This window comes from Electrophorus electricus, chromosome 10 (genome assembly GCF_013358815.1).
Source record: "Electrophorus electricus isolate fEleEle1 chromosome 10, fEleEle1.pri, whole genome shotgun sequence".
Lineage (NCBI taxonomy): Eukaryota > Metazoa > Chordata > Actinopteri > Gymnotiformes > Gymnotidae > Electrophorus > Electrophorus electricus.
In genome coordinates, this window is record NC_049544.1 from 9,913,124 (window position 1) to 9,937,549 (window position 24,426).

At 39.0% G+C, this 24,426-nt stretch overlaps 2 protein-coding genes and 1 long non-coding RNA gene across 3 annotated transcripts; 1 reads left to right on the plus strand and 2 right to left on the minus strand.

The window, feature by feature from the left end:
- Positions 1 to 8,205: 8,205 nt before the first annotated feature.
- Positions 8,206 to 9,464, plus strand: LOC113588152. The gene is made up of 2 exons (XR_003411826.2): positions 8,206 to 8,407; positions 8,580 to 9,464. It is a non-coding gene; the product is annotated as an uncharacterized LOC113588152 (long non-coding RNA).
- A 3,329-nt stretch (positions 9,465 to 12,793) lies between these two features.
- On the minus strand, positions 12,794 to 20,031 carry stx12l (syntaxin 12, like). The gene is made up of 11 exons (XM_027027217.2): positions 19,369 to 20,031; positions 17,808 to 17,940; positions 17,320 to 17,389; positions 16,734 to 16,833; positions 16,514 to 16,651; positions 16,337 to 16,380; positions 16,024 to 16,129; positions 15,637 to 15,709; positions 15,409 to 15,491; positions 15,201 to 15,294; positions 12,794 to 13,136 (listed from the first exon to the last, which is right to left on the minus strand). Exons 2-10 carry the CDS (start codon positions 17,905 to 17,907, stop codon positions 15,202 to 15,204), a joined length of 807 nt encoding a protein of 268 aa, XP_026883018.2. The 5' UTR covers positions 17,908 to 17,940; positions 19,369 to 20,031; the 3' UTR covers positions 12,794 to 13,136; position 15,201.
- A 498-nt stretch (positions 20,032 to 20,529) lies between these two features.
- Positions 20,530 to 23,417, minus strand: LOC113588156 (tRNA selenocysteine 1-associated protein 1). Its single transcript, XM_027027218.2, has 7 exons — positions 23,319 to 23,417; positions 22,590 to 22,687; positions 22,360 to 22,459; positions 22,126 to 22,178; positions 21,503 to 21,638; positions 21,304 to 21,340; positions 20,530 to 21,197 (listed from the first exon to the last, which is right to left on the minus strand). The coding sequence occupies exons 1-7, from the start codon at positions 23,340 to 23,342 to the stop codon at positions 21,073 to 21,075; spliced, it is 573 nt and encodes a 190-aa protein (XP_026883019.1). The 5' UTR covers positions 23,343 to 23,417; the 3' UTR covers positions 20,530 to 21,072.
- Positions 23,418 to 24,426: the final 1,009 nt, after the last annotated feature.

Genomic DNA, 24,426 nt, shown 5'->3' on the forward strand with positions numbered 1-24,426 from the left:
TAACAATATGAGACTGTGTTCTTTTATAATTGAAAACAGCTGATTCTCCTGGATGATTTCACCATTGCAAATCTATTGAATAATACTTTGTAACCAGTTACTATGCAAACAAATTGGGAGCCAAAATTTTGTAAAATTTTGCCAGAAAAATCTTTCTGAACCTTTTGGAATTACCTGGATTTCTGTATAAATGCTGCTTAACTATAATGCAACCTTAGTATTTAATTCACAAGTATGATATGATTTAACTAACAAACCACCCCCCAAAAAACAAACAACTCTATGATGTAGATTTATTCCTGTGTCTGGATTAATCCTCTAGGACCCATGCTATTATAAGTATTAGATGATAGATAAAGACCCTCATGTTCTGCCATAGACCATCTACATGCTGCTCCACTCTCATCCACTCTCCACTCTCAATTACTGTAAGTCATGCAGGTCTGAGGCAGCAAAGCAGCCCCACTGCATTCTGTTCCCTCTTTCATACTTCACAGTTGGAATAAAGTTTTTGTGCTTGTTTATATGCAACATTTCATGCAAACATAAAGCTTTACTAAAAAGATCTGGTTTTGGCCCATTTGTTCAAAGAATTATCCAATTTCAATTGCAGAGATGATATTAAATATCTAGGTGGTCTTTAGTAAACCTGAGATGGGCAATAATGTTTCTTTGGAGATAATTTTCTGCATGAAACCTTCCACTGAATATTAACCTTATTTAATGTTTTAGATTCATTCCGATGCAGGAAATGTCTGCGGATCCTCTGCTGTTGCACTGGAATTCTTATCACATGTTTAAGGATTCAACAATACATGCATTGATCTTGGTAGGATGTTCACTTCTATAGGCAAAGTAAATCTGCCTGACTATAGACTATAAGTCTATAGAAATGTTTCTGTAATCAGTTCTTGTCTTATTAGCTTCATTAATGTATCTTCTACAATATCTTTTGATGAGGCCATATTGCATTATACAACTCCGGAAAAAAATAAGAGACCACTACAAAATGATCAATTTCTCTAGTTTTACAATTGATGGGTATGTGTTTGACCAGGCTAAGCAGTTTTGTTTTATTCTATAAACTACTGGCAATATTTCTTCCAAATTCCAGATAAAAATATTGTATTTTAGAGCATGTTTTTAATGAAAATGACTAATGCTCAAAATAACAAAACAGTTATAGAAATTTCAGACCACAAATAATGCAAAGAAAACAACCTCATATTCATTTATAAACAACACAGTACTAATATTTCAACTTGGGATGAGTCAAGAAATCAATATTTGGTGGAATATTCTGATTTTTACTCAGAGCTTTCATGCGTCTTGGCATGCTTTCCACCAGTCTTTCACATTGCTGTTGGGTATCTTTGCACCACTCCTGGCACAGAAATTCCAGAAGCTTGGCTTTGTTTGATGGCCTGTGACCATCCATCTTACTCTTGATCACATTTCAGAGGTTTTCAATGGGGCTCAGGTCTGGAGATTGGGCTGGCCATTATAGGGTCTTGATCTGGTGGTCTGTGTCACATGGAGCATTGTCCTATTGAAAAAAACAATCATCAGAGTTGGGGAACATTGTCAGAGCAGAAGGAAGCAAGTTTTCTTGCTGCTCAGTTTTGTAAGTGGCTTCATGTGTCCTTCACAAAGACAAATCTACCTGATTCCAGCCTTGCTGAAACATCCCCAGATCATTACCGATCCTGCACCAAATTTCACAGTGGGTGTAAGGCTTGTAGGCCTCTCCAGGTCTCCGCCTAACCATTACACGACCAAGTGTTGGAAAAAGCTGAAAATTGCACTCATCAGAGAAGATGACCTTACTCTAGTCCTCTACAGTCCAATCCTTATGGTCTTTTGCAAACTTCAGTCTCACTCTTCTTTGCTTCTCATTGATGAAGGCCTTTTTTTCTAGCTTTGCATGACTTCAGCCTTGCCTCCAGATGCCTGTTTCAAACTGTCCTCGCTGTGCAATTCACCCCAGCTGCTGCATGCCATTCTTTTTGTAGGTCACTTGACGTCATCTTATGGTTTTTAAGTGACATTCGAATGAGGTGGCGATCATCACGGTCAGTAGAGTTGTTTTCGACCTCTGCCAGTCTGTAGCTGTTGTTGTCCCATGTGTTTGCTACTTAACCTTGTTCTTATTAACCATAGTTTTTGACATTTTCAAGATAGAAGAAAGCTGATGCTCACTATATCCCTCTGCCAGTAAAGCTAAAATTGAACCCTTCTTTTCCTGATTAAGAACCTTTTTTTTTTTTTACTCTTTTGGCATGGTCTGTAGCTGTATTTTGACTACAAATACTTTTTGGATAGTCCTAGCACTGCTTTTCCCATCCAGCTGGTTCTATAACAAGAGAATAGTGATGACATCAGCAGTGGTTTTTATACTGTTGCCCGTTAGAATAGGATTTTGGTAAGGTGATCACCTATTCAACTGCTGAACATGTGGAGATGCTGATTTAAAAAAAAAACTGGAGTGGTCTCTTATTTTCTTCCAAAGCTGTATAGCACATACTTCAAAAGTGTTGTATTTTGGATTTAACATTTGGCTGAATTGGAACATCTGATTCTAATTACTTTTTTCATACTTTTCCCATCAATGACTGAATGTTTGAACCATATATTCAGTAAAACTATGGTAGTGTAAAATTTAGTGTGTTTGTTAAAAAAGACAAACAATTTATTATTATGACACATAAGAAGATCAAAATCATATTTTCGGAGCCATTCTTCCAGAAATCCAAACTGTTTCTTGCAACTCTAAATCCCTGGCTGGATTTCCAACTGTGAAGGGTTTGAAGAACATGTACTACATCTGTGGTTAAAATACTCTTTCTGTTAAAATTATAAAAAGGTCACATTAAAATTACTACTATACTGTATGCATCGTGTATGCAGCATCAGCTGAAACACGCACACAGGCACATTGCTAACTGCAGTGTTCTTTATGAAGACAAAAATACTCCTGCATGTCTTGCACATTCACAGACAAGCTCATAATATTTGATAAATGGTAGTTCAAGTTTCCTTTACAGACATGAATGAGGTAAGAAGCATGAATGTGCAAATACACAGACACATACACACACATACGCACCCATGCACACACACATACACAGTATTGTGCACCCCACATTCATTTCCTCTCTTCTTTCATCTCTTCTCATGTATAACCATAGAAAGCCTAGCAGTCATTATCACTAGTGAAGTGTCCATCACAGTTTGGAATCAGAGCTGAATTTCAGCATCTGGAAGAGGAAATGAAAAAAAGAGGTAAGAGAGCAAAAAACCATTTCTGACAATGGTGAAGAAATGAAGAAAACCAGACCCCCCTTTTCAGTGCAAGGAGTTGATAATTTCTGCCTGACCTTTTCTCTCTTCTGGCTCTGCAGACATTTACATTCTTTATGGGTGTAGAAAGGACTTTTATTTTATTTTACATTTGATGAGAAACAGACGAAGAAAATCAGTAGACAGGTGCATAGTCCCAGCTGTCAGTCTTTATCACTGGTTTCCAAATCACCCAAAAGGACAAGTGGCATCACAAGAACATTGCAAGACATGCATGTATAACAACCTGCAAGAAAGTTCAATATCTATAGCACATTCAAAAGTTTAACAATCAAGGGTTAGTCTGATATTTTGACTGTTTCATATATGCTTGAAATTGGTAGGTTCTTAGTAAAGTTTTCATGCAGACCTTGCACATGCTGTCAGGTAGTATTTATAGTCATTGGCCCTTAAAGTGTAGGCACTTACCTTGTACCAACACTCTCTGGCTTTTTTTAGGTACGCTATCTTATAGATGCATTTTATAAGTTTACAATCACGTACTGTTACCCATCTGTTGGCATGCAGGATTAGTCAGCCATCTTGCTACTCATTCATATCTGGTTATTTTCTGACTACCAGACCACTGCTGACCAGATATTATTTGGATATTAAACCCATACAAGTCTATCAGGCAGAACAGTGTTGCTAGGGTTATTATATGTGTCAGTATCACTGTTGGGTTCAGAGTGGTCTGCCATCCAAAAATAACAAGCCCACAGCTGTCATGTGATCAGAAACTGAGCAAGGAACACATGGGCTAGACTTGAACTGTACACCTACAACAACACATCTACAACTGTACACCTCTAACAGAACCCTACAACAGCACATCTACAACTGTACACCTCTAACAGCAGACCTCCAATAGCACATCTACTACTGTAAACCTTCAGTAGCACAATTCACCTACAATACAAGTAGTACTACAAAACACCTACAGCTGTAAATAAACAGCTATAAACCTCCAACAGCACATCAATCAGCTGTGTAAAACAAAGATGTAACTGTAACTACCAACTGTACACCTCCCATGCCAGTGACAAAGCAAAGGGAGGGAGGAAGGGGACGCAATGGGAACCATGCCCATCCAGGCATAGAGCATGGAGAGTGGCGCACCACCCAGAGCCTGGCGCATGCTAGACACTTCGCCTCCTGAAGCCCTGGGCATGGCAAACCTGCACATCTCTAGAGCATTGATGGGACCCTTCATCGATCGGGTGCAGAGACAGCACCCCCTATGCTGGCTGGGACCCCTTGATTGAACGGGGTGGTGGAACCACCTCCCATTAACTAGGCACAGAGCTGGGGCCCTGTGGCATTGATAGAGGCTCCCATAATTGACTAGGCAACAGCCACCATGCTCATGCCCCTGGGTGGGCCTTCAGACCAACCGGTCTGCCCACATAGTGCACGTGAACCGGTCGGTCCCTGGAAAGTAGGGCCGAGGGGACTACAAGCCCCACCCCCAAGAAATTTCAGAGAGCATCTCCCTTCTCAGAATCAAGGCAGTTCCAGACACCAAAACCATGGCTCTATGGGGTAGGCCACAGCAGGTTTTTTTGTTTTCCTTTGGGTGGAGCTAGTGTCACGGCTCCCTTGCTGCCTCAGATGAGGAAGCCAGAACAGGTCACTTGGCAAAGGATGGTAATGGCTCTGACATCCCCGGCAAGCACTGGGGAACTATCTATGCTTCCCAAGAGAACACCAGCTACAAAATTCATATTATTTTCCTGTTATCTGCATACAAAAGTCAATGGTCAACCTGTTGAAGCAAAAATAGTTTCAAGTTAGTATTTTATTTTAATGACATTTTTATTACCACAAATTAAAAATCATTGGCAACCCACTAATTCATATCATTATAGTTAATTTATTCAATCTTTATAGTTAATTTATTGAAGTTGGCAAGAATTTACTTACTGGACCTCAATACAGATTATCAGGTTTGAGAAAAGAAAGAGGCTAACTGTGACATTACATTTGAAATGTTCAGTCCACTGTAAGGCATTAGCCCTGTGTTTGAGCTCATCCTCCCACTGAAAGTTGAAGGTTTTTCCTGAATTTCATTTCGCAAGGATGTCACCTGCTGTGTCTTTCTGCTGATTGTATGCTGCTGTTTTCCTTCAGATCCTCAGTGCCTGCTGAGGAGAGCCATCTCAATTACACAGGCATGGGGCTACACCCACCATGCTGCACTATGTGGAGGTTTCACTGAGACACAGACATAATTAGTTTAGAAGAGGTGTAAAACTGTTAAGTATGAAAAAATGAAGGGGGCCACAGGTCTATTATATCCATTTTAATTTTGAAAACTATCATCCACAAGGCCCCATGGCTGAGCTCTCCTCTTTGCTAATAGTTAAAGCCAACTCTTCTCCCTGTCCGATCAATCCTGCCCCCAACCCACTCCTTAAGAAATGTTCCGCAATTATTTCTCCTCCTATTTGTCACTTCATTAAAGCATCTCTTGCCTCTTGATTGGATCCAACATCCTTCAAAACGTCAGCACTAGATGCTGTGATTCTTGATAATTATCAGAAAATCCCCAATCTCTCCTTTCCAGCCAAGTTATTAGAAAAGGTCATAGCCTACCAACTGCAGTCCTTTTTAAATACTCATAACCTTTATGAACAGTTCCACTCTAGCCTTTGTACCATGGCATAGCACTGAAAATAGCTTTGTTACTCATTCTTAACAATCCCCTTCTTTTTACTGACACTGGCACTCTGAGTATCCATCTTCTTAAGTGCAGCAATTGACCTATTTAATCATAACCCACTGATCACTCATCTCTTAGCAAACTGTCATTACTATAGTCCTTGCTTTATTCCACTTCTATATATCTCAAATAGATCTGAGTTTGTTGGCCTTGCTAAATATAAATCTGCCATTGATACAATTGCACAAGGAGTACCCCACGGAGCAGTCCTTGGCCCTCTCCTTTTCACTATCTACATGCTACCTCTTGGTCTGATTGTTCAGAGTTATGGCCTCCACTTTCACTGTTACACTGATGATAAACTGATTTATATTAGCACCAAAGCTGCCTCTTCACCTCCTGCTCTTTCTGCATTCAAAGCTACCATGTCTGAACACAACCCATCTATACTTGACAGCTTTGGTTCAACTAAAATGAAGCCTGGAGCAATTGCTCTGCTGGTACGATTCGTTAAAGCAAGTGTGAACGCTGCCTTCCAAGCCATGGAGCGCACCAAAAAAGCAGATTGATAAACATGAGATGCGACCCTAAACACTGCGTGGAAGTGCAAATAAAACAAAATGAGCCGAGGTCTGATGTGGAACAATGAAGAGGTAAAATACTTAATTACCATTTGGTTTATCGAGCGTATCTGTAATATCCTGAGGGGCGAAAAATGCACATAATGCCCAGGTTTCAGATACACTCGTCCTGTTCTGTCTACTTAATGCATTTGAGTCCACACCCACGACCGATTCTGGGCTCGTTTGAGGGCGGGGCTCATTATCGCTGGTTTGCTTTCACATACAAGCACTCTGTCGCAACAAGGGATCGATTGCGCAATCCCACATGTCACTTTTCTGCGCGTAGATTCGCAAAATAGTAGGAAGAAGCTTCATCCGTTATCTGCTTTTTATTATTTTGCTTGCACAGAAACACCCAGGCGACGAGGAACAACGTTTTTGGGACGCACTGGATTTCACCGTCCAGGAGCACCCGCAAACGAGGAGCCATTCTCATATGAAAACATTTTTGTTGCATTGTATGGCTATAGATTGCCTTTACGGTGGCCGTGAAGACCTATCGCGCAGGAAAAGAAAAAACGATGCAATTACACAAAGCATATTTCCGGAGGACACACAGAGGGGGTGAACTCCTATGAGACCAGCGGCAATAGAGTAGCTGAAGAAAATAATTATAAAATAGATTACCACGGCTTTATCATTGGTTTAGGCTAACACAGAATAAACAATTGGCCTATTCATGCTCCGCATTCTTGCGTATTTACTATTTCTAGGCTGTACAGAATGCAGCTTTAAAGAAGGCTAAAAAAAAAGTCCCATCTAACACGACTAATTTTCTGACTTAATGTTTTGTTAGCTAACTAGCTACATTCGGACTGTTACTAATTTCAGAAAGGCCACGTTTTCGTTCAGGTTTTATAGTTTTGTGGTCCATTTCTAAGATGGTTTGTTACAAGTACCAGTTTGGTTAGCTGGTCTGCAACAATGAACAGCTGGTCAATTGTCTTATTCTCACTATCTTATATGAAGTGTGATGTTTTACATGCATACAAAATAAATTAACTCAGTAACACTCTAAATGTAGGTATAGAGACAAAAGTTATTAGGTAGCATCTAATTAGGTTGAACTGGTAGTAAATAACACTCGGAATGTAGTTAACACTACGTAGCTAGGTTAGTTTTCTGGTAGGGTCGGGTTTATGTTTATGTTAAATGGGATTTTGTTTTATAAGCGTTCTTCAGAACCTAACAGTAGCAACATACACAAGAATGCGAAGTACGAATAAGCCAATTGTTCATTCTGTGCCATAATACCAAGGGAAAAAATCGTAGCGCATGTGTTGTCATTTTGATGAAAATGGTTTGTGTAGTTGCAGTGCGTCTTTTCATTTGCTGCACGATTGGTAATTTGCAGCCTGATATGGGTCTTCCTGGCCACCGTACCTTTTTCTTGTAAAATATACTCTTAACAGTGCTGTGCAAATAAAGATTAAAAAAATGGAAAAAATAAATAAATAAAATAAATAAGCGGACGGAGACCGCTTGACCAGGTGGTGCGGTTCGTTTGAAGTATGAACACAATGCAAACCGAAGGCAACGACCCAAACATAGGACGTGATGTCACAAGCTGCGACACTGAAAGCGCCGCGACAGAACAGGGTGCATTGAAAACAAGCAAAAAAATGTTTCATTACAGGTCGATACAAGCATCGGAAATGTACGTCATCTTCTTTTGCAGAATACCTTTTTTGTTATGTGCATCGGACGAATATCTGGCGCTGTTTTGACTCCTTTGTCCATTTTACCACTTCTTGTTGTTTCCAGATGGCAAAAATACCTTCAGGTATACTCAAACACCGATAAGTGCATTAAGCCCATAGATTGTCATACGTGCGTCGTATGTCACTTTTTCTTTAATTTATTTTGGTTCGATTGTAAATTTGTAAATGTGAACGCTAAACAAACCAGGACTAAAATGTAACGAAGTATTATTTTCTTGTTTTGTCTGGACCAAGGGAACCGAACTACAAAAATAGGAACACACACCATATACGGAGGGTGTAGAACAACGACAGAGAGATTGTGGAAGTGTGTTCCAGAGTTTGGGGGCGATGGCAAATTGAAGTTCAGTTTAAAAAATCTCTCAGTACTTTGACTATTCTCCTTCTATATCTAATTCCTAATGTTTGTGATACTCTCTTGTAATTGATTCATTGTGATGCTTTTCTGTAATGCTTTGTACAGTGACCTTGAGTTTGATAAAGCCCCTGTATAAATTAAACTTATTATTTTGCTGGGACTATGTGGCAGAAATAACAGCCAGCCACATCTATTTTGCAGTTGATAGCACAGTAATTGGACAGATCAACAACAGTGACAAAGCTGTTTATCGAAATGAGATGGCAGAGCTAGATCATAACAATAAATCTTTTAACACTTTAGGAGATAATCATTTCACACATACAGAGAGTTGTGAATCAAATTATTAAGTGCTTTCATTATTTGCAGTGTTTTTCGTTATCTTACTTGACACTGAAATCATATGCAGTTTGTAATGTATTGCTTGAAATGCCCCTTATATACTTTTGTATTATACTGTGGCATTCACTACTGGACTCGTGGGTGGCCACTGGGAGCGTAGAGGAGCATGGCGAGGACTCCTAGGATTCTGTGCACCTCTCTGCAATCTTATTTTCAGTTAAATTTTATGTTCATGTTTGTTGTTGGAAATTGTTGGTTTGCGTGTATGCATTAGTTTAATTATAATACTAGAATTTTGTCTACTGTTTTCATGATGTGTTGTGTCTAGTTATACATCCCTCAATTTCTGCATTAGATTGATCTTTTTCCTGTTGGTTATTGTACATATTCAAATAAACAACATATTAATTTTGAATGAAGATGGCAATCTCTGAATATTCTTCCACAACAATGCTACATTTGTGTCAGAAACAGAATGTCATTGCCAGGCCGGAGGCGATCAAGTGACACATCTACAAACTCAAAGGCGGGTGGTGAAGAAAACAGCCCAGTGGAGGGGGTACTGAACATCATACCTGTACCTTCCTGGATGGCCCAAGTAGCCAAGAGTGAGGTGGCTGGCTGGGGAAGATGATGAAAGAAACAGTAACAAGAGGGTCAATAGTGGGTCCCAGCTAGTGCCCGGTGAGAGAGATGACGTGTCCACCTACTTTTGCTAGTGAGGGCACTTGGGAGCTATGCTCTACAGAGCTGTGAGTGGCTGCTTGGAATCATGGCTCAACAGCAGCTGTCAGCTTGACGCAATTGTCGCTGGAGGAGTATGAACTACAGGCTCTGGTGGATCTGCTGCTGGAGCTGCATGAGGACCTAGTGGCACTGACCACAGCCCTACAGTGACATTTTGTGTAGCTACTGCAGATGCTCCCAAAGAGATGGAGGTTATGGAGAGAGCTTGGCCACTTGAAATAACCGGGAAAGTGTTTCCCAGGGATATGGTGATGTTTATATGGGTGTAGCCTACTACAGTCATTGCTTGAGTAAGTTACAGTTAAACTACTGTGACAAGTAGAGTTGATGACTGTTGTGGCAGGATTCCATCATTTCCACAATTGCCTCTATGTTGTCCACTTTGTAATGAGGTCAATTATGGCACTACAGGAATGTCGCTTCACCATCCAACACCTGCTGGATACCTGCATAATAACATCCATGCCCCGTCTTACTGCTTTGTGTGAAGAGAGCAGATGCTGAGGAGAGTGGAAGTGGCTGAGAGGAGCACTGCTTCTGCTATTTCTGTTGAGGCAGTGACACGAGGCTCAACACTGTGAGGAATTCTACCACACCCAAGATGGTGCATGGATGGGTCCAAGCGAGAGGAAAACTGAGCTAAGGTGGTTTGTACAGGCTGCGACAGCTGCACAATGGGTTGCTCTACAGTGTGAGAGGAGCCAGTGTCTGGGCAGCGTGTATAGATTGTTTATACTTCTTGATGTGTTATTATTTTCCCAGTTTCTCCGCTAGATTAATCTTTTCCCTTGTTAAAAAAAACAGTGTATTCGTTTTGAATGAAGATGGCATGAGTCTTTTTCTACACTCACACAACACTGTAATGCCCATTATGAACAACATCTTTTAGTCCAAAGAAATTCAGGAATAATTGCATACTGAAGCACCTTTACTAATGTGCATTCCAATTTGGATGCAACTGCCTTAGTACCTTACACAGGTACCTCATTAGATAGTAGATAGCCTGAAAAAGGAAACATTTTTGGCAGTATAATAGGACCAATGTTGAGTGTCAGCATACATCTTACTCACATAACATCCTTGCTTAGCTCCAATCACTCTTTTTAACAGCTGGTTAGCTGCTTAGATATTGGTAGCCTGTTATTAAATGTCTAATACTGTTTGACAGCTGGAAAATTACTGTGAAGCAAGAACTTGGCAGACATTTCAGAACCCACATGGGACTGTCAATTAAACAAATCTTAAATTTTCTAAAGGGCCCCTATCACAGAAAACTGAATTTCCCTTCTTTAGTGAAAAAATGTAAATATTGGGTAAATATGTAAATACTGATGTTATTTTATATACTTAAAAACCTGAAACAAAGCTGGTTTAAACAAGAGATTACAGCACTCAACTGATAACATTTTTTCCAGATAAGTGTGTAGCATTTACTCTCTGTGAGATACTTGCATGAAAGAATCAACTACTTATTTAGTGAAATAACAATATTTCTAAGTGATTTCACCAATTTCATTTACATTACGGCAATGAGCATTTAAACACTCACCACACCTACACACTCTGTAGCCCTTACCACAAATATGGCTTCAAGAGCTGGACGTTTGGTTCACGAAGGGTTGGTGAAGCATTAATGAAAGGGGCTATCCACTCAAATCATCATTAAAGCTCTTTGTTATTGCCTGTGCACGGCCCGAGAGATGTGCACAGCCAAACATTAGGAGGGTTAGTCCTGTGGTTTGTGAAGGACAGCGGGGGTAGGTGCCTGCTGAATCCTACCCCGCATGACGCACAGACGTGACCAAGGGCCACTCAACAGCACCTTGAGAATCTCTCGGAGCACCACAGCAGCACACTTGGACTGTTAAACACATACTCATGATTCTGGAAGGCTGTTCTTGTGTGCAAGGGGAAAACTTCGACAATAGTCTCTGAAGTCCACACTCTGCAAGTTGCAGCAGTGCCGGCAATTCTTACCTCTCATCCTCTTCAATATCAGTTTTAGTGTTGGCAGAAAAGTGAAATTAATTAAAAAATCATATTAAAATTTGTGCAAGTGCAAGTAAACGTGACAATTATTTTACCAGAATTGCAGGCCTCCAGTATACATTCCATATTCAGTTCCAATCAGATTTGACTATGCTCAAGGCCACTCAAGATTATAACTTTATCATATTGCTATAGACATCAGAATATAACTTAATGGAGTATTGGAGTAGAGAAATTATGTGATATAACAATAATATAATTTTCATACTTTAGTGTTATGTATAATGTTGTATTCATTCTGGGAATATAAAAATACAGAATACAGTCAAAATCAGCATAAAGAGCTGGAAAGCAATCTTCAATGAATTAAATTGTCTGAGAGTAGACAAAAGAAATGCAATACTGACACACATTTTTGTAGATGTTATAGATTCACTTCTCAGGGGAGATTGACAAAATATCATCTATACCTTTCAACACATTTCAGTGTATCTGTTGAAAAATTGCATAAATGGCATTATGAATACAATAATATCTGCAGTGGAAAAAAATCAAACAACCACAAGCAGAATAGTTGTTTCACTTGAGGCAGATTTCGACCCCATTATGCTTCTCTCAACAAAGACCTACATTTATACCAACCCAAATGGGAACTGTGTAAACTGGTGCTGTACAAAGTCAAGGACACCTGTTAGAACAAAAGAATCTCCATGGAGAAATCAGGATAATGGAGGTCCAGGTCTGAGTCCCAAGCAAACCCACAATTAATCTGAGTTAAGGTCAGTAATACCTACAGGTGATACGTTGAGTATTTATTACCTCGAGAATTCCTTGCCTATATTCACACCTTATGTAAATCTTAGAAGAACGAAACGAAAATCGTGTTTTATTTCTGTACATTGAGTGCCATCTAGTGGGTAAAAAAAAGAACTTCCATAACACGCACCTTTGTCTAATAGACTATATTATGTAATATGTGGTACAAAAAACAAATTCATCCTTAGTATTTAGGTTATTTTATACACACAATTTCTTTTATTTTTTGAAACAAATTTTAGCACATTTGTTTTAAATAAATATTCCCGACTGGAACAGAAAAGAGCAATAGAGCTTCCTTTTCATGGACACAGCAGGAGTTCTCCATACTAGCTAACCTATAGAAAAAACTTTAGTCTGTCTACTAATGCAAGTGATCTACTGAACTAAAATTAAACAGTAATTTACTTCCTAACTAAAACTTAAATTAGATTTAACTGAGGTGTTGAGTGCATTCTAATGTTAAAGACTAATAGAACAACAGTTAATCAAATATTGCATCAATAAAATAAGACAAAACAACCATTAACATAACTTTTCTAATGTTACAATAATAAACAGTTCACAAAAAATAAAATCAAGTTTGTGCAGTGGAGTGATAAGCAGCAGTGAAAGTCCATGGGTGAACGTCATGCCACATAAGCAAACAAACAAACAAAAAAAGAAACAGGTATTGACAGAAATATCACACATAGCATCTTGTTAAATGCTGTTCTAGACTTTCACTGGCCATAGATGCCAGCAGTTTTCACATACATTTGTTTGAGAAATTTTGAACTTTCAAGTTCCACTGTAGAATATACTCTATAACAGAGACAGTAATTGCTAAGACATAAGTAAGTCTTAGCAATTAAATATGCAATATGTGCAATAATGGTTTTAGTGCAATTAACATCTGTAATATATATTTTTTGTTATTCCGGTTATTAGAATCTAAATTATGCATTAAATAGGCAGAATATCAGATTAATCTAGGGTGTATTTACATCCATATAAATAAACTATGTTGGAATTACGACCTTTTTTTGTACACTGTACACCATTTCAAGAGACCATAAGTAACAAAAACTTTTTTTTTAAATTATATATATATATATATATATATATATATATATATATATATATATATATATATATATATATATATATATAAATTCTAATTGCAACTGTTATCTTTATTACTTGGTCACACTTTGTTTAAAGGAAATATCTCCAGATACTTGGTATCTTCCCCTGCCATGGCAGTAATACAGCTCCTGTCTGTTCCTGCTTGCCTTGGGAGTGTTTGTCTTTCAGTATTGACTTCAGTAACTGTATACTGTATACTTATTTGGCCAATCAAGCGCATTAAACTTTTTGGCTCTAAAAATCTCCACAGTTGCTTTAGTAGTACATTTCAGGTCATGGTCATTATGTAAGGTGAAATGCAAGCTACTGAGTTTAGAGGCATTTAAGTGGATCTAAGCAGTTAAGATGCCTCAGTACACTTCACAATTCCAGAATTCAACCTGCTGCTGTCAGCAGTCCCATCATCCATGAAGACAAGTGAGCCACGTCCACTTGCAGATTTACATGCCCATGCCACAGCTGAAGTGTTGAGCTTTATGTAGTTTTACTCACTTTTACAGGATAGTCTTCATTTCTTGTCCATAAAGATTTGTCCTAGAACACTAAAGGATATTTTATGTACTATCTAGCAAACTGTATGTTGGCTTTTCTAATATGGAAACTTACCAGCAGTTGGCATTATGCCCTCAAACCCTCGAACCATCAGAATTCAAGTAATTTTTGACAACTTCTCGCCTAGACCTCAATCTATTCATCAGTCATCCACTACTGTGGTCTTCTGTAGTTTACCAAGTTTGTGTTGTATCTCTAAACTCAAAAACATGTTCTTGCTTTGTTTAAGAATGTATCAATGCCCATAATATGTTTCTTGTTTCTTGGATTCATTTATTTTGATTTGTCATCATGACTAGCTTTACTGGCACTAAGATTTCTTTGGTTCTCATTGTTAGAGACAATAGCATCAGATTCCAGTTTTCAATGTCACATCTAGAATCAACTCTAGACCTTTTGCTAACTATTGTGTATGAGATAATGATCCCCACATACACAGTTAGCCAAAAACAACTAAGCAGCGAACTTTTGTTTATTTATGGTCCCCTGAAATGGGGAAACTATACACTCCTGGGAACTTGACAATCCTCAACTTGCATTCCTAGGATACAACTTGAAAAAAGTACACTGGGCATGCAAGGTGCTTTGAAGATTTAGTTCATTTTATCCTGCATGGATAAACATGTTCTAGATGAGGCTATTTAATTAGATCTTATCAGGGCCTAGTGTCTATGGCTTTTTGGGACAAAGCCTGCAGAGAAGCAACTGACTCCACTAATTAGGATCCTTTTTTGTTAATGTGGTGTGGTTTTAGAAAGAGGTGGCGCTCTGCAGCCTTTTCTTCTTTGCTAAACAGTGGCTTTAGCATACGCATACACACATACACACACACCAAGATACTCAGCAACCAGCTCACTCAAGTAGCTCCACTCACTCAAAACTGAATAACACCAAATAACCACTAAATCAATGTGTGACATCACCTCATTTGATAGCTTGCCAAATAATGATGGCGAAGATGGTCAGCACCAGGGACAGCACTAAAGCCAGAACACACATCCTCTTGCGTGATTTTCTCTGTAATGGGCAAAGAGACAACACAGCACTGCTGAAAAACATCATACTCTGAGAGTGTAAGACTGTCCTAGGTGAGCTTAGCATGTTAAAGCAATGCTGCATTCACTGCTGTACCTGGTAGTAAGCTGCACGCTGCAGATGCTCAGTGCCATGCTCCACATTCACCTCAGCGTTCTCCACGTTTGCCTCGATGCTGTCTGTTCGGACATGCGCAGCACATGTTCAGTTTAAAAACCTCGGGCACTGTTCAAGCTACAAGCTACGAGTCAACATGTGACCAAAACAAGCAGGAAATGTTCCTCTAATTAAAGGAAAGGATGCACAATTCACAGCCATGCCCACCTATCATGTCACCCTGATCATGAATCATTACTGCCAAGTCCTTGAAGATCTGGTTCACATCCATGATATCTGACTGCAATTAGAAGAAATTACATTAGAACTGATTTTTGGCAAAACGTTCTACTGGCACAAAAAAACAGAAAACAAATACATATCATTTAGACAGAGATGCAATTTTGACTTGCCATTTTGATAATGTTTCAGTTAATTATGCTGAAGCAGAATGCAACTTGACCCTGGGTTATAATATAGCACAAAACAGAACTAGACTACTCAGTAGAATCAGAACTAACAATACTGAACTGGAATGAAATGAACAATGCTACTTAAGTGATGAATGATTTAGTATGCAGGGCTATGCTCCCAGTGCAGTTAGTGAGACTTCACCTCCAGCTGCCGGATGTTTGTCTCTCTCTCCTTGATCATCTCCAGGTCTTCCTGTGTGATAGGTTCCTCTTCTGTATGACTCTGCCTCTGCTTCCAGTCTTCATTCCTGGACACTCAAAGCAACCATTGGCCAGTGTTATCCAATGCTTTCACCTGACTGCAACTTTTGTGTGCATTACTCTCTCCTTATTATGGTTAATGATACTGTATTCCTTGTTGAATTGATATTCCCATTGTAGTACAGGCAACATTCTCAAAATTCAAAGCAGTGATTATTCAAAATTTACACTAATGTTATTAGAGGTTCACCTACTTTTCGAATGTCACAAGTTGATCATTTTGATTGCCCTCTTCAACCTACATGAGAGAGAGAGAGAGAGAGTGAGAGAGGGAAATTATCCAAAAGACAATTGCATTCTGTCCTTATCATTACATTTGGAATCAAATTTCAAACCACAGTTGTATAGAGGTGTGTTCCACCCTGACGTACCGGTAGGCGGGAGCCAGCGCGGACCCTTGCCACTGACTCCCTCTCCCTCTCAGCTGCTCGACGCTGGACCACCTGAAAGTTGTTAAGGGCTGCTGAGAAGTCATTCATCAGCCGGTCCCTCTGGATCCTCTGCTGCCGCTGTGTGGAGAATCAATGTGTATTTAACTGATCTTGATTCAGCTGTGGTGTGCTCTGGGCTAAATCAAATAAATGAATTCACCTGCTCTGATGGAGACTGAGGCTGAGGTAAAGAGCCCAGCTCTTTCAGGTGCTTGTTGGTCTCTTTAGCCAGCTGGTTTGTGTAATGCTGCATCTGCTGACTGAACCCCACACACAAACACCGATAAAGGTCAGGTTTAATAACCAATCAATAGAACATGCTCATAATTATCTTCACTGTTTCCCACAACAGTTTGATCAGCAAATCAGAGAATCATGAAGAAGTGGAACTTGGAAGAAAACAAACCAAAGCAGAAGAGATCTAAGTCTATGCTATATTTCTACTTGTTAGTATCTAGTCTTAAATAATATGTACATCATTGTCCAGAACAGTGGTATATATGTGATATAAGGGAATTACTATAATTACACACTTTTAAAGTCTTAGTATATGTATCCCATGGGAAATTCATTCCCAATTTCTATGATGCATTGCTCACTGGAAATAATAAGTGGGACATGCTTTCAAAAGTTTGTCTTTTTCAGACAGTATACGTCCTGGGGGATAGGCTGAGGAGTCGTTTCCTTTACATAAACTGGATTATGGATGAATGACTGTGCTAGTAGTGAAGACAGGTTTGACTCACAGTCTATCTTGAAGTTCAAGTGTGTCTGGTCTGCTACTTAGTTGGAACAGCATGGTTTTGATTTGGCCAGCTAAAAAATTGGACAAGAGAGCAATACAGTCAATATAAAGAGAGTGCTCAAATCAAGATACATCAAATCAAGTGTTCGGATTGAGTCACAATCATTAGAAGTGTCCTTAAATTGTGTAAAAATAATGATCTCTTCAGTTTACTGACTTCACTGGTACACTTCATTCTTTGAGAAAAAAAAGTCTTTGGGCATAATTGTATTGCTTCAATTTGAATTTGTCATGCTGAGTATAACTGTAAATCTTTAACATCAACAGATATGCTTCCTGAAACAAATGGTATGTATTTTACTATCCTTGGGGGTCCCTAACATGGAGCATGGATTCAAAGCCTAATAACGATCTAATTATAGGCCTGCTCTTTGATGTAGAGGAAAGCATTAAAAGACCTTCAGCACTAGTGCTTCCGGGGTGACTTACTGTTCTGTGTTATTTTCTGAATATTTGAGCTGCATGTCTGAATTAGGTTGCTGAAGTCTCGCGGTTGCGAGCGGTAGACATCCACCCTTCCGTAAGACATTGTCTGCACCTGACAAAACTACACGGTGAAGCCCTGTGGAACAAAAGCATAATAATTACGATGTAATAACTACCAGGCTGATAAAATAGGGTGCCATTTAGGCCCAGTGCCATTTCTTTTTATCCCTGCCCCTTGTTTTCAGGGGTCCCCTTGCCCCCTAGAACTGAGTTACAAGGGGTAGTGTAAGAACCCTTCAAGAACCTGACACGTCATCAGTAGTCGTATTGACCCTTAAGTAAATGTACACACTTAACAAGTTTTTGACAGACATTTCTAGCAAATATGCTGTCTTTAGCCGTGGTGATCTCTCTTGCGTGCACTATATCATTCACTTCAATTTCAGGTATCAATCGATTACTAAATAATAAATAACACTTCATTATCTGGCGAATAGCTGTGCTGTATAGGCAACCCTGCCAGTCTACATTCATATCAGATCAGAGGTAAAGTTCAGCAACCTCGCTGCTGGACTAGCTAAAATAGTGTTAGTTACATTCTGAAATAGAGATTAATTATATGCCTTCAGTGTGGGTATGCGACATGAAAATATGACAAAATGTGGGAATGCCAAATCAGCAATAATCATGTAATGTTAGCTAGCTAGCCTATAGCGATTTTTTTGTTGTTGCTTGATATGAAGAAAAGGACCTTTATACAGTAGAACTGTTGTGGATTTATTTGGTCACGTGCACAACCATCTTGCCGGTGATTCGCAAGACATCCTGAAAACGCGCAAACGTGAACGCGCAAAACGGAGGGATGGAATTAAGAGGTAGGGGCAATATCCAAATGGGATCTCCAATCTCATTTGACCCGTTGCCCCTACCTCTTAATTCCATCCCTCCGTTTTGCATATCTATCTATCTATCTATCTATCTATCTATCTATCTATCTATCTATCTATCTATCTATCTCTCTCTCTCTCTCTCTCTCTCTCTCTCTCTATATATATATATATATATAGAGAGAGAGATTGATAGATAGATAACATATATATATATATATATATATATATATATATATATATATAAAGAGTTATATATGGCTGCACTAAGCATACAAAACCACAGTTTTCTTTATTAGGCCTGTTGAAACTAACGTAATTGCCAATGTAACGTAATTGTAGCCTACTTAGGCTATATAAATGCAATGTATTATAATGAGGTGTGGAATGTGTCTGGTGTTAAAGAATAAGACGGATATTTTGGTCCACGTAAAAACAGCTGACTATTCATGGGGTAAATTGTTCTGCGTATTACGAGTACTAAATCAGACGGTGTGTCTATTCTGGAGACATCCGTTCTACACAAATCGTCATGTGCAGAACGCAAAGGCTATTAATGTTTACATCCAGTTCATGTTACCAGCTAACAGCAATTTTTGAACGCTTAAACCAAAAATAAAACCATGCAGCTACGCTTTTCAACGCTTTAGCCAGGCAAGTGATAATAAATCGCTTACTTTTGATGTGTTGGTGCAGCGCGGTCCTCTCCGTGGACTTAGGCACTGATGTTGTGGAGACCCAGCCCATACACGTCACTCTGCTCACGTTTAGGCTACACGGCGTGTTTTAAATCAGCTGAAATGGCTAGCAAGCCAAGAGGACGATTGGCGTTTGTGTCGTGACCCCCATCCCCGTCGCTTCTGAAAATACCTTACAATTTGAAAGACAGATTGGCATATAACAGGTCTTAAGTATCCTAATTCATAAATAAAACTCCTGATCGTAAAGAAAAAAAGAAGAGCATGAGTTGTTTTAACATATGATTCAGTTTATGTGAGCTGTGAAGAACTAACCGAAAACAGCATAGGCAAAAAGGCTGTTGGCGACGTGAAAGGCATCGTGCCTGTCCCATGACTTCCACGGGATTCTAATATATGTGATACAGTGGGGCCCTCTCATATAAAACACGCCTAACGGGGAAAGCATAGACAACTCTCAGCCCCTAGAGGCACACCTTACTTGGTACCATATACTGCATTTGCACTACAAATAAGCAAAACTTGCACTTTCCTAGTATTTGAACTTGCCAAATGTCTGCCTTTTTTGTACTTTCATTAAGCCTTAATTAAAATATTAGATAAAGATTATGTAAGTGGATGAATTTTTAAAAAGCCTCGGAAACTCAGAACCTAAATGTTACTTTTTTTTCCAGACAGGTTTTGTTCTGTGCAAGAACACACAATGAATGAATGGCAACATAAATTATCTTATCTTTATATCAAAAAAGTAGACATACAATTCCATATATTCTCGACTTAAAAATATTATGATCCAACCAGCTCAAAGTATAGGCCTAGCTGCTATATTGTATTTTTTAAGTGAGTGGGTAGGTATTAGGGGTTCAGTATTAGCCTGTTGTGTATTGTGTTCCTAACTCACACAAGTACAGAGCATAGATGGAAGGATAATTTTAAGTAACAATGCTTCAAAACTCACCAGTTGTGCTCTGGTAAAATCGGTCTAATCTGTGTCTTAATTCCCTCCACTGGCAGTAAGACCCCCATCTTCCCCCCCGCGAATTATTTTACTGTGAAGAGTCTCACCAAATGTACATATTATTTGTTGTTTCATTGTCATATTTTTCTTTCCTTGTGCATCCAAGCTTTGGACTGCATGAACACTAGTAATGATTTATTGCTAAAAAACATGAAAAACTTGGAGGATGCTAAACCTCAATACTGATAATAAATAAAAAACATATGGGGCAAACGCAGCACTCTCATTTATGTGATACATAAATTTTACTACAAAAATAAAATTAAATAACTCATCTTACTGAAATTTGGAAGTCTGAATTCCGAGTTACATAATGAAAACACTGCACACCAGATGAAGAAAAAAAACACGGAAAGTTACTTCTACACACCTCAGATAATTTCAATTAGTTAAAATAATTTACTCTGGTATTTGTGCATCTTGCCCACTTATAAAAATGCAAACCAAACATTTTGTGTGGGTCACAGCATTTCATGAACTCCACAAAAAATAGCTCCTTGTGTTTCAGGCATCTGATGTTTGCACTCTGTATTAGCCTGTGTATTCTGTGTACAAGGGATCTGGAGCACACCACACAAGACATATTCCTTCTGACACCATCACAGAGGTGAAGAGATGCAGCACATTAATCTTCAGACCCATTATAGGACCTTTAGTCTACTATCCTATTCAGGAGCGTCAGGGAAATCTAAAGCAGGCCAGTGGCATTCTATTAGGGCGTCGTAGAGCTCCTCACTGTCTTCCATGAATTGTTTGTTTGCTTCCACCACGTCCAGGTCAACAGTGGGGTCTGGAGAAGGGTCAGATCTCATAAACATGGGGTATCAGGCAGAACATGACAATGGCACACATTGTTATCGTCTTATGGAGATCAACTGGTAATGAAGAACATTTACCTTCAAGTCCACCATCTTCACTTGCAACTTCATAAGGCTGACATGTTGAAAATCACCAATCGGCAACACGTACAGACATACACAAAACAGTACATTACTATGTGAATGCAGAAATATAGCTGTAATTTTTGACTATAGAATAAATTAACATTTATTTGCGTACACCTACTTTGAGGTGATCTTAGATGACAGAACATACCTGGTTACTGTAGTCATATGAATTGTACTGGTAGCCACCATAGCTGCTTGCATTCTGATCATATCCCCAATCTGAGTAGTAGTCAGTGTACTGCTGATAGTACTGGCTGTGGTCATATGGGTACGGCTGATAGCACCTGTTGTCAGAGTACCCACTTTTTTCTCAGACAATAACATTCAATCCACTATGTAACAGTGACTACACACTAATAGTCCAGTTTACAAAAACACACTGATACTGCACTTGTAAGGCAAATCATGTTTTGCGCCTGTAAAAGAAAACATTTTATTACAAAAAAAAAAAAAAAAAGGCACATTAAGTCCATGTACCAAGGAGGAAAGACGTGATTTCCATGTTGTTTTTTTTCACAGAAATCTGAATGAACAGTTCATGTGGAGTCAGGAACTACACAGCAGTCCATGTCAATATTCTTCATTAGTAATTAGAAATATAATGAATTTCCACTTTTGCACAACAACCACCAAATGTGCTGGTAATATAGCAGCAGTGTGTGGTTGTTTATGTCACAGTAACAATCATCCAATTATTAACATTTTGAGAATGCACAATATACCTAAGCAGTCAAATACCATTTAGTATGTATTTTAAAAAGGTATGCCCACCTGTAATCTCCTTGCTTCCCATAATTTGCTCTATTTAGCTTGAATCTCTTGGGCTAAGAAAAGAAGAAAAATGAAACATATGAGACTCAAAATTAGATGAATTTCCAACACGAAACAACAATCCACTACTATATGATTAGGTCTAAGGAGGCCAGCAGCAGTATTTCAGATCAGAAGAAGCACATCTGGAAACATGAAGGTTGCTAATAGCTAAAATATAAGGGATTAAGTTACAGGCATAGCTCCTGGGACAGGTTTCCCATTGACTTTTCTAAGACATCTCTCTGCTGTAGCTTCATCTGCTAGCTCCACAAAGCAGTAACCAGCAGCACCCCTACAATGCAGTCACCAACAAGATAACAGTGTTAACAATGTCTCACTCAGAACGGTTCATTTGAATTATGAGTTTCCATAATCCTCAGTTATATAGCTATCTAGGTAGTGTTGGTGGATTGTAAGCTTACCAGTTCATTTTGTTGCGAATAATTCTTACACTAACCACTAGTTCTCCCATTGTAGCAAAAGCCCGGGAAACGAATTTTTCATCCATGTAGGGCTCAAGCTTACAACAGAAAAAATAACAAGATAAGATGACAGTGATGATCATCTAACTAGCTATGCAGCACGTTAGCTAGCTAGCATTGGTCATACCCCTCTTATTCCCGTGGTTATTCCTTAGACTAGATAGCTAGCAAGAAAAAATCAAATTTCGCTGTTAAAAACTGTAAGGTATATTAAGACAGTTGCATAGAAAATCGTATATACATTAATTAATCTTTGAAGATGGTCATTTATAAATGGTTTGTTTACAGAAAGATAACGGGACTTGGTCAATGGCTCCGGTTAACACTGTAACGCAACGTTAATTAGCCTACTTATCTGGCTAGTTTAGTCCCTAACTAGATATCGTGCCATCTTTAAATGGTCTAATAAAACACGACTTTCATTTAGTTTATTCGCAGAGAATGAGCATCATATTCAGTACAACACAAGTAACCTTAGCCGACCTAGCGTTAGCTAGGTTAGTTACACAACAGCTAACTAGATCGAGATGACCAGAAACTGATGTCTGCAGCTAGCTAGCTTGCTAGGGAGTAATCAATATTGAACATCAAACAATTAACAAAAGGAGACTGTTCTGGCCTTTAGCCAGTTAACACATTTTATTACAATTTCATACATAAAGCACTTACATTGCCCATCCACAAACAACTCATGACTACCAACGACTTGTTTTTATCCGAGAAGTCGCTATTTTCAACGCCTTATCAACGCTCCTTCGTCGTCGTCTTCTTCTATGATTTTGCCAAGTCGAAGTGATGCTTATTGCCATCTACTGGACAAGTCGATGGTGCCACAGGTTGCCACCTACTTGACCATTGCAGAATAGACTAGATATATTCGCGGCATTAATAAGGCTTGATGAGCTCCAACAGCGGCATTTTCAATGAGAAATGTTTAGTATACAAAAAGGTGAAATAAAGGCTCCTACGCAGTATTTTACAGACTTCAAATATCACAGAATTAAAATAGTCTTGACTAGAAGATTTGTTCCTAGGACCAATATAGCGTGCACGCCATAACCTGTCCAACATATGGAAATACAAGCCTCTTCTCTGAAAATGTTCAAGCCCACCACCTCAACTGCGATAAGCTTGCACAACAGCAAATCTATAAGTCTCTACCTACAGAATCTACTAGTCACCATTTACTATAACCTAAAATCATAGCATTGGCCTGCTGTAAAGTATCCTACAGCCAGTACTTAGAGGTTACTGAAAAGCTCCCTTTTAGCCGGTACAAAGCAACCCTTAAATTGTATTCATTCCAGTCATTCTCCCAGCAGATCAATGTAGAGTGAACTCACACAGTGAAAGGGGTTAATTGCAGCTGCCTGCTCGCCTGATTTGAGCTGCTTCACGCCTGTCAAGCTCCATTGCATCAACCAGGGCAAAGTCCAGTAGAAATCACTCGGTGTCATTAACAGGCAACACACACTCACACACTTGCACACACACATGTGGATGTACACATGCATGCACATATGCACACATGCACACACGTGCAGATATGCTCAAGCACCCCCCCCCCACACACACACACACACACACACAGACATACACACAGAGAAGATGCAGAGTAATATTTTTAACTTTCTTGGTGTTTTATGTTTACTTTGTAAATTTAAGTTTTGCTTTACAACTAGATTTTGGTATGACCATTTTGGTGAGACCTTGTTTATCTCATACCAAAATTGCCTCTCTTATTATTTGTATATCACCATTGATTTTGAGGGCAATA

What these genes read in the sequence shown, in the direction of transcription:
- LOC113588156 (XM_027027218.2), bottom strand. Translation starts at nt 23,342, where the DNA reads ATGAGTTGTTTGTGGATGGGCAAT. An exon ending in CTGTCCCAGGAGCTATGCCT is followed by an intron (nt 22,179 to 22,359) that starts GTAACTTAATCC and finishes TTCTTTTCTTAG; the next exon opens with CCCAAGAGATTCAAGCTAAA. An exon ending in GGGAAGCAAGGAGATTACAG is followed by an intron (nt 21,639 to 22,125) that starts GTGGGCATACCT and finishes CTCTGACAACAG; the next exon opens with GTGCTATCAGCCGTACCCAT.
- stx12l (XM_027027217.2), bottom strand. Translation starts at nt 17,907, where the DNA reads ATGTCTTACGGAAGGGTGGATGTCTACCGCTCGCAACCGCGAGACTTC. An exon ending in CTCAGTCTCCATCAGAGCAG is followed by an intron (nt 16,652 to 16,733) that starts GTGAATTCATTT and finishes TTCTCCACACAG; the next exon opens with CGGCAGCAGAGGATCCAGAG. An exon ending in AGCGTGCAGCTTACTACCAG is followed by an intron (nt 15,295 to 15,408) that starts GTACAGCAGTGA and finishes TGCCCATTACAG; the next exon opens with AGAAAATCACGCAAGAGGAT.